This window comes from Gymnoscopelus microlampas (genome assembly GCF_963454915.1).
Source record: "Gymnoscopelus microlampas genome assembly, chromosome: 17".
Taxonomy (NCBI): domain Eukaryota; kingdom Metazoa; phylum Chordata; class Actinopteri; order Myctophiformes; family Myctophidae; genus Gymnoscopelus; species Gymnoscopelus microlampas.
In genome coordinates, this window is record NC_139954.1 from 36,146,016 (window position 1) to 36,155,969 (window position 9,954).

Consider the following 9,954-nt stretch of genomic DNA (forward strand, 5'->3'; position numbering starts at 1 on the left):
ATAATTTCTGCTGTAAAACATATTGATAATCATCACAGGTGTACAATAGACCATGGGGAACATTAATATATAGTTGTTGGGTGTTAACTATGTTTTTTGGATTTTTTTCGATTTTTCTAAAGATTACATTGAAACGGATGGGATTCTGTAATATTTCAATAATTTATTATTAATAATTGCTGCTGTAAAACATATTGATAATCATCACAGGTGTACGAGAGACCATGGGGAACATTAATATATAGTTGTTGGGCGATAACTATGTTTTTGGGATTATTTTCGATTTTTCTAAAGATTACATTGAAATGGATGGGATTCTGTAATATTTCAATAATTTATTATTAATAATTGCTGCTGTAAAACATATTGATAATCATCACAGGTGTACGAGAGACCATGGGGAACATTAATATATAGTTGTTGGGCGATAACTATGTTTTTTGGATTTCTTATGATTTTTCTAAAGATTACATTGAAATGGATGGGATTCTGTAATATTTCAATAATTCATTATTAATAATTGCTGCTGTAAAACATATTGATAATCATCACAGGTGTACAAGAGACCATGGGGAACATTAATATATAGTTGTTGGGTGATAACTATGTTTTTTGAATTTTTTATGATTTTTTGAAAGATTACATTGAAATCGATGGGGATTCTGTAATATTTCAATATTTTATTATTAATAATTGCTGCTGTAAAACATATTGATAATCATCACAGGTGTACGAGAGACCATGGGGAACAATAATATATAGTTGTTGGGCGATAACTCTGTTTTTTGGATTTTTTCATGATTTTTCTAAAGATTACATTGTAATGGATGGGATTCTGTAATATTTCAATAATTTATTATTAATAATTGCTACTGTAAAACATATTGATAATCATCACAGGTGTACAAGAGACCATGGGGCACATTAATATATAGTTGTAGGGCGATAACTATGTTTTTTAGATTTTTTTATGATTTTTCTAAAGATTACATTGAAATGGATGGGATTCTGTAATATTTCAATAATTTATTCTTAATAAATGCTGCTGTAAAACATATTGATAATCATCACAGGTGTACAAGAGACCATGGGGAACATTAATATATAGTTGTTGGGTGATAACTATGTTTTTTTGAATTTCTTATGATTTTTTGAAAGATTACATTGAAATCGATGGGGATTCTGTAATATTTCAATATTTTATTATTAATAATTGCTACTGTAAAACATATTGGTAATGATCACAGGTGTACAAGAGACCATGGGGCACATTAATATATAGTTGTTGGGTGATAACTATGTTTTTTGGATTTTTTATGATTTTTCTAAAGATTACATTGAAATGGATAGGATTCTGTAATATTTCAATAATTTATTATTAATAATTGCTGCTGTAAAACATATTGATAATCATCACAGGTGTACAAGAGACCATGGGACACATTAATATATAGTTGTTGGGTGATAACTATTTTTTTGAATTTTTTATGATTTTCTGATAAATCACATTGAAATGGATGGGATTCTGTAATATTTCAATATTTTATTATTGATAATCGGTACAGTAAAATATATTGGTAATAATCACATATTGTAAAGGACACACATGGGCACAATAACATTTAGTTGCTGGGTGATAACTATGTTTTTAGATTTCTTTATGATTTCCCAAAAACATACATTAAACTGTAGGGGATTCTGTAATATTACAATATTTTATTATTAATAATTTGTGCAGTAAAACATTTCGGTAATAATCACAGACGAGAACATTAGACACAAACAATGTTTTTAGTTTGTTTTATTACATTTTTACATGTATATATTGAAGTAACTGGGATTTACGATTTCATTGAACGCACCATCAGTTCGCCTAACCGTAAAAAGCCACGTAGCTGCGCAATCATTTTTGAAGCACGGCTGGTGCGACCGACTCTCTCTGAAGAGCGGCCAGCGTGACCGCAGTCATATTCTAGGGCTTCATTGTGGTTGATTTGGATAACAGCCAAGAAGTTTTCACCCATGAAGGACATTTACCATTGTCAAACCTGTTCTGAACACTTAATGCTAAATATTGTGTCCATTCTTTTCCTCCGATATCTATTTGTTTTTAACCTCCTTTACTCCATGCATGAAAAAAGAAGAAAAAAAAGAATCTACTCCCATTGTATTTGTCTTTCAGTAAAAAGCATTGAATTCTAAGACTACACAGTGATTACAATAGGCTATACAGACAGGATTTTTGGAGTAGAATAATAAAAGTATAAAATGTTATTCCAACCAGTGAGAAAGTGGTATTTTTTAGCTTTGCATGTTTCTAATACCCACAATCAATACCAAATAAAATGTTTTGCTAATGCTCATGTTGCATTCAGTTTGGACTTATTTGTGCAGAAGTCAATCAAATGGTGTTTTATATTGCCTGTGCTGCCTACACTTTTGGCCTGATTGAAAGCCATGTATTTACTTATGTATATATTCATAAAAAAAACAGTCTGTTTATTTTGCTGTGGGTGCATATATATATATATATATATATATATATATATATATATATATATATATATATATATATATATATATATATATATATATATATATATATATATATATATATATATATATAAATGTATAAACCAAATTAAAATATGTAACTTAAACCTTATACCTACATCAATGTCCACCACAAGCCATGGTTTTAGAGTTACAAGCTCATTACCCACAGATTGAGGCTATATAACGTTAAACCTACAAACAGAAGGCAGAGGGGGCGAAATGTCCTTGTTTTCTTACGTGCACTGAGGCGTGATTTTAAAGGTAAATACTCTTTCCCCAACATGAAACAGGTCTTTGTTGTTTGCCAAGAGGTAAAGAGGCGGAAAAGTGAGTAGGATCTGAACTGGTTTCCATGTCAAACACTTCAATTCACCATAGAAACTCAGATCTTAACGCGGAAACTTTATTAAACTGTGATCGCGGATTGATAAGGGCGAATTTCTATCGGCCCCCTTTTATTGTGGCCACGGCGGACTGACAGAGGTAAATTGCTCTTTTAATTAAAGCAATGCACCAGGGGAAATTGCTGTCTGAATATTGTCTCAGAGAGAGATGGGGGCCAGTGACAGTTGCCTGGAAACTTCCAATCTGTTCCACCCGCATTTATTCCAGATCACAGTTATGAGATAAAGTTTAATAAAAATCTTTACCCCCGTCGCCAGCCAACGAAATGAAAATCCAACCCTTTTCTGAACAACTGAACACAATGAGACAGGACTGCGGAGGAAGACTCATGTTCAACATGTATCTCTCAGGTTCGTTATGCTACATGTCTGTTAAAAATGTAGAAATATTCTTTTCCCCCCCCTCTCTTCTCTCTCCTTTCATGCTATTGAGGAAGACGGGTCATCTTCCATCGCCGGGTGCTCCAGCAGTGATACAGGGATCGTTCAGCCGTTTCAATCTGAAAGCCCGTCTCCTCTTTTGTCGGAAATCGGATATCCTCTTTCCTGGACGCGTTTCCTGCAGCTTCCCCGGTGATGGAGCTGGAAGGGAGCGAGAGGCTACATGCATTAGAAAGCTTGACGAGGATGCAGTTATAGCACCAGCCATTGAATTATTTTCACTTTGTCTTGATTTTATTTCAGAGATCTTCTCAACGTTATGTTCAGCTTAATATTTATATACCAGGGCCAGGCTCACTTATTATTATTGATTGTTTTTTATCAATTTTGCTTAAAGGAGTATAGTTCACCCAAAAAATGACTTATTTTCTATCAAGTAGTCAATTACACGCCACATGAAGCATTGAATGTATGGAGATTCTTTCGTTTTTGTCACATTCCTAAAGCCAATAATTTGATGACCGGTGGAGTCTCCGATATAGGGGACTCTTTGAGTCGCCTAAGTATTCTACTGACATCAAATGTCATCAAATTATTGGCTTAGGAATGCGACAAAAACAAAAAAAAATCTCCATGAATTCAATGCTTCATGGGGTGTGTATAACTGATAGAAAATAAGTCATTTTTTGAAATAGCAGGCCTATATGTTTTGAAATATGTCTTGGTGGAGGTATAAGAAAGAAAGAAAGAAAGAACTATAGGTTAACCTACTACTCACATTTGATTTCATTTTCATTTCAGATCCGGCAGAAAATCTATTGAAAGAGAGCAAAGGAACATCTTGGGGTCCAATAAATACAGGAGTGCAAAAAGGTAAGCAACAACTTCAATTAATCGAATGTTTGCGTGTATGCCAAATAGGCTACACCCTCAGGAATGTGTAATTAATAAAACATTAATAAAAAATAAAGTAAAGTATGTCAATTTAATATTGAGTATGTAAGTTAATTAACATTTCAATATAGGCCTCTAGGCCAATCATCATACGGCCTGCTTCGTTGTGATTGGCAACCTGGCGAATCTACATGTTAATAATTTGCCTATAGATTTTTCGGTGTCATTACAGGTCTATTTTGTTTAATCTCCGTTAAACCACCACATATAAACAAAACATCTGCCTAGTAACATAATCCCCTTGCCATTATTAAACCTAATCATAAATTATAGGCCCCTATCTTGAACTGTTCAATCAATATTCAAACTATAAGTATTTGCTTGAGACAGCATATCTGATCTCCTTTATTATTATTATTATTATTATTATTATTATTATTATTATTATTATTATTATTATTATCATTATCATTATCATTATCATCATCATCATCATCATCATCATCATCATCATCGTCATCATTATTATTATCATCATCACCATCATTATTATTGACTTCTCCATAGGCAGCGGGCAGATCCAGCTATGGCAGTTCCTCCTGGAGCTGCTGTCGGACGGCGGCAACGTGTCGTGCATCGCCTGGGAGGGCACCAACGGGGAGTTCAAGCTGCTCGACCCGGACGAGGTGGCGCGGCGCTGGGGCGAGCGCAAGAGCAAGCCCAACATGAACTACGACAAGCTGAGCCGCGCGCTGCGCTACTACTATGACAAGAACATCATGACTAAGGTCCACGGCAAGCGCTACGCGTACAGGTGGGCTTTTGTCACGATTACACATTTAAAACCCATTAAGACCCCCAGAAAAGCAAAGATTTGAGTGACAAATGCTCGCCTTAAGAATATAAATATTCAAAGATTTGCACCGATTTTCAAAAAAGATTTTTCAAAAAATAGCAGATCTACAAGCTCGTGCTGCACTATGAGCTTGCATATCTGCTATTTTTCAATAGCCAAAGAAATCTAAAATGACACAAATGCGTTTCCGGTCTTAAAGGTTGAAGTTGACTATTAATTGTCACACAGATAATTGCGGATTAACGATTTAATTGTGTTTTTGACTTGGAACATTGGAACATATAGTCTATATGCAATTTTGTTTTTTAGGCTTCATAAATTGACAAATTGCACAGGGCAGATATGACAAATAACTTAAATATGCAAAGAAATTACTGACACATTTAATAATTTTATACTTTTAAAAAAATGTTGAAATAGCTGATCTACAAGCTTACAACATCACGAAGTGACATGTTGTAAGCTTGTAGATCTGTTATTCCAGCTGTTTTTGGAAAATGTTTGAAAATGTAAACTATTCAACATGGAAACGATTATAACATTATGCAAAAAATAATTGGGGTTAGGCGATTATGTAATAACTGTGACAGGCCCTATACATACAGGTTCGATTTCCACGGGCTGGCGCAGGTGTGCCAGCCGTCGACCATGACGGAGCAAGCCATCTATAAATTCCAGAGTAACTTTGCCCCGATTCCCTTCGCTGGGATCTCTAAGTTGAACCTGGTGGCGCCGGGCGTGGGGCCCCACGCGGGCTTCTCATACTGGCCCGGCTCCCCGCCGACGGCCCTGTATCACGGCCACAATCTCCATCAGCCGCCCGGGCCTTTCAGCGCTGCCGTGTCCGCCACCACCCACATCAGCTGTGTCAACAACATCAGCAATCTGAGCAACATCAACAACCATTACAATTGACTCTTAAATGGTCTATAGGGTACCATGTGGGTTTTCAACCCTTTTCATATCAACAAGGTCCATTACTTATTCGGCATTTGAGCCACGGACCACCGTTTGATGAGATTTAGACTCTCAGACCCAAGACTTAGAATATTTTGGTATCGTTGGATACGATTTTGTCCACAATTCCATAATGTATTGATGTTGGTACCATATAGGAGATAACAGGCAAACGTTGATCAAAATAACAATTATTTACTTAAGTAATGCAGATGTTTAACAATAATTTAACTCTTGAGAGTGTAAAATAGAAACCAAATGGACCCGTTCACTCTCAGGAGTTAAAGATCTATAGCCTATAAGGGTCAATTTGGTTACCACCTGGAACCCCCTCAAGGACCACTGGTGGTCCAGGGCCAGGGGTCCTTGAAGGGGTTCCAGGGGGTCCCCAGCTAAAATAGCCAATTATATACATCGAAATCAGTTTGACCACTTTAACCCTTAGACTGGCTAGGTCGGTTATTTTCAAAACAATCTTGAAAAGTAGTGTAGGTGTCACTGGCACAACATATCAAATTTCAAATGGGGGGTCCGCGGTGAAATATTAATTTGGAGGTCCTTCACATGAAACGGTTTGAGAACCACTGATCTATTAGATACATTTATAGGCTACACCATACAACTGATGTAATGTATTTAACCTTATGCAGTAAGTGACTGTGATGTGTTAACCACTATAAAATGTACATTTACAACTTAGTTAATATCACGCGCCATGTTATGTCAAAGTTGAGGAAAATTAGCTTAACGAAGAAGAGTGCTGGATTTCCTACCTCGCCAAATTACGCACAGACACTGACATTTTACGCACGAAATTTTCATTTCCTAACCGTGATCAACGCTTTTTACAATATACCCGACTTATTTCAGAAGCCGTTTAAGCATAAGTCTACCAAATTTGTGCACCATTCTGGGAAATGAGCACATTAAATTAAAGAATCACAGGCTTGCTTATTTGTTAATGAAAGCTAATCTTTTTGTATTTATTTTGCTGCATCTCTTGTCACTTTAAATAATTTCCTTTCTCCCTTTCATCACGATGGTACATTTGTAACAATTAATGGACTGTCTCTCGTACAGTGTATACTGTAGGCATAGTTGGATGATCAGCGCCATCTTATGGTTTTCACTTACACTGTGAGTCTGTGACATGTGAGTGTTCACTGTGAAAATGTAACATTTTGTAGAAAAACAAAACTGGCATAACTTCCACTTTAATTCTCATGGTGAATTAAGCTTACTTCACAGTGATAAACTGCATTGGTTTAGGCACAATAAGTTAACACACCATTTCAAATGATTCAAAATTGAATTATGTTTTTGTTCATGGCTCATATAGTGACAATTGTGAAGTCAGTCAACTCCACTGTTTAGTGTCTATTGCATAGAAATAGGCTAAATTTACGTGGCGATTTATTCACCAAGGTGCACACTTAATGTAAAAAAAATAGATAAAAAACGAGTTGCAAAGAATAAAAAAATACAAATGCAGTATAAGCATATACAGTAGCCTATCCTACCTGTTTACTTGTGTGTGAATCATTTATAGAAGCCAATACGTCCTTAATCAATCTCAAAATGTGCATCTGCATTCATTTTGCAGTCATTTGGATTTATGGTAAACAAACGAATGGCAGTGGTAAAAACGTAGGTCTAGATGAGAAAATCGTATTTCATATTATTTCTGTATTATTGCTATATTATAGCCTAGCCTAGCCTGTTCATGGTCATGTAGCTACAAACAACATAGTGAGGCATTGAGGCAATAATAATCTGATATTATTGTCACACTTAAATGCATAAATCAGTCAACTATGCTCTTGCTAAAATCTGATTTAAAAACTGAGAGTCATGGTCTGGATGCCTGAATTATGTTGGCATATGATGCATGGAGAGAGTTTAGTTTCCCATACGGTCAAAATTCCGTGGTGGGGTCAGAATTTGGTGTAAATCTTGTACATATTTTCCTTCATTTTATTATATAACAGTGCCCTTTTAATACTTGTGAAGGTCATGGAGTCTTCGTGCTTTCTCTTGATTGTTTAACGAATCAGCTGTTAAATTTCATACTTGCTGAAAAAAAGTTGTGATGATGATGATGGTTGTTGTTGTTGTGGTGGTGCTGAAGTAGAAAGAGGAAGATAAAAAGAGGAAGAGGGTATAATGAAAAACTATGACCATGCACCAACACGAAATGATGATGACAAAGAACAATGAAGAAGAACATGATGATGATGATGATCCGAATAAGAATCAGAATAAACGTTGTCTTTTTTGTGATGATTATTTTATTTTACTCTTTTCATGATGATGGACAACAGTGGTGATGCATTTGCCCAAAAAATGACCAAATTGAAATATTCACAGCAGCCACTTGAGGGCACCATTACACTTCCAATATCAGACCCATGCTTAAATCGATGGTTTATATAGACAGGGGACTGGAGGACTGATCCATTACTGAACATGGATGCATCTGCAAACAACTGATTAACCAGAGCATTTTATTGCTCTACAAATCTATACCAAGACCAGCTATAAAGTACACACCTCCTCAGTTCTCTTCAGTATTACACAGTAATGGAAATCACCCCCCATTTCATACCTTGATTTGTGTTCAGATTGATTGATTGATTGATTGATTGAATACTTTATTAGCAGTTTTTTTTTTAAACACAGGAAATTACAGTTCAATACAATGTATGCTAAGAGGATTTTAAACCCAAGAAAGCCTATGGCTTGTTTCCATTGGGGGCTTTGACTTTTTTACAGAGGCCAGTTTCGAATTGCAGCCACCTGTAAGTGCGGTTTTGAAGGAGAGTAGGGATTTACACTCCTTTACCACATTTCTGTGGCATAGCAGGAGAACAAATCTAACCCTTTGTTTGAGTCAAATCTGGGTTGAACGTGATTCGTGGAGCTCCCTCTGGTGTTGTGATTGTGGACTAGTTTTTGAAGTAGTTTGACAGGTATGGGTTTCTTTGTGGTGTAGCGTATCTTGTAGACCAGGCCCATTGCAAGTTGCTGTACTCTGTCCTCTACCCTGAGCCATCCGACCCTAGCTAAATGAGCAGGGGTTAAATGAGTTGTAGATGTAGGGCCAAGCAGTATAGTCTGACCAGTTTGTTTTGGGATGCCTTGTTTTTAAGGCCTTTGCAGTGCTATGGTACCATGAGGTACATGCATAGTCGAAGTGACTTTGCATGAGTGCTCCACTTAGAGTCTTCAATGTATTCTCACTGACCAGGTGAGGAGATCCTGTACAAAGCTCTTGTTCTTTTTTGATTACTTTAGTTGCCATTTTATCACTGGAAATATTTGCTTCTAAGAAGGAACCCAGGTAGGTAATTTCCTCTTTTCTTGTGATAACATTGTCACCCACTTTTACTGTGAAGCCGTCAGCCTTGCCGAGGTTAATTTTGGACCCAAAGAGAATGGATTCAGTTTCACCTAGGTATAATGATAGTTTGTTATCAGCCAGCCAGGTTCAGATTCTACCTAGTTCAGAGCTAAGGGCTTTTACAACCTGCAACTTGTCCCTGTCCGAGACCAGCAGAGCCGAGTCATCCGCGAACAAGAACAAATTGCAGTCACAAGCTGATGTCATGTCGTTGACATATATTAGGAATAGTAAAGGCCCTGTAGTATGCTTCCTTGCGGCACGCCACAGCTCACTGGGAGGTGGGAGGTGGGGCAGGGTTCTGTTCACCTCCACCGCCTGTTCTCTCCCCTCCAGATAGGATTGCATGAATTGGTCTGGATTGCATCAAAACCGATTGCTTTTAGTTTATAAATCAATATAGAGTGATTAATGGTGTCAAAAAGCCTTTTAAAAGTCCAGCATGACCATGATCAAGATCAGGAGTACTTTAGTACTTTACTTCAACAACACACACTTACACTTTT

At 36.5% G+C, this 9,954-nt stretch overlaps 1 protein-coding gene across 1 annotated transcript; it reads left to right on the plus strand.

Moving 5' to 3' along the window:
- Positions 1-2,980: 2,980 nt before the first annotated feature.
- fev (FEV transcription factor, ETS family member) lies at positions 2,981-6,250 on the plus strand. Its single transcript, XM_084083804.1, is given in 6 exon segments — positions 2,981-3,141; positions 3,144-3,219; positions 3,222-3,311; positions 4,143-4,214; positions 4,803-5,049; positions 5,697-6,250. Coding segments are annotated over 6 exon segments (828 nt in total). The 5' UTR covers positions 2,981-3,108; the 3' UTR covers positions 6,007-6,250.
- Positions 6,251-9,954: the final 3,704 nt, after the last annotated feature.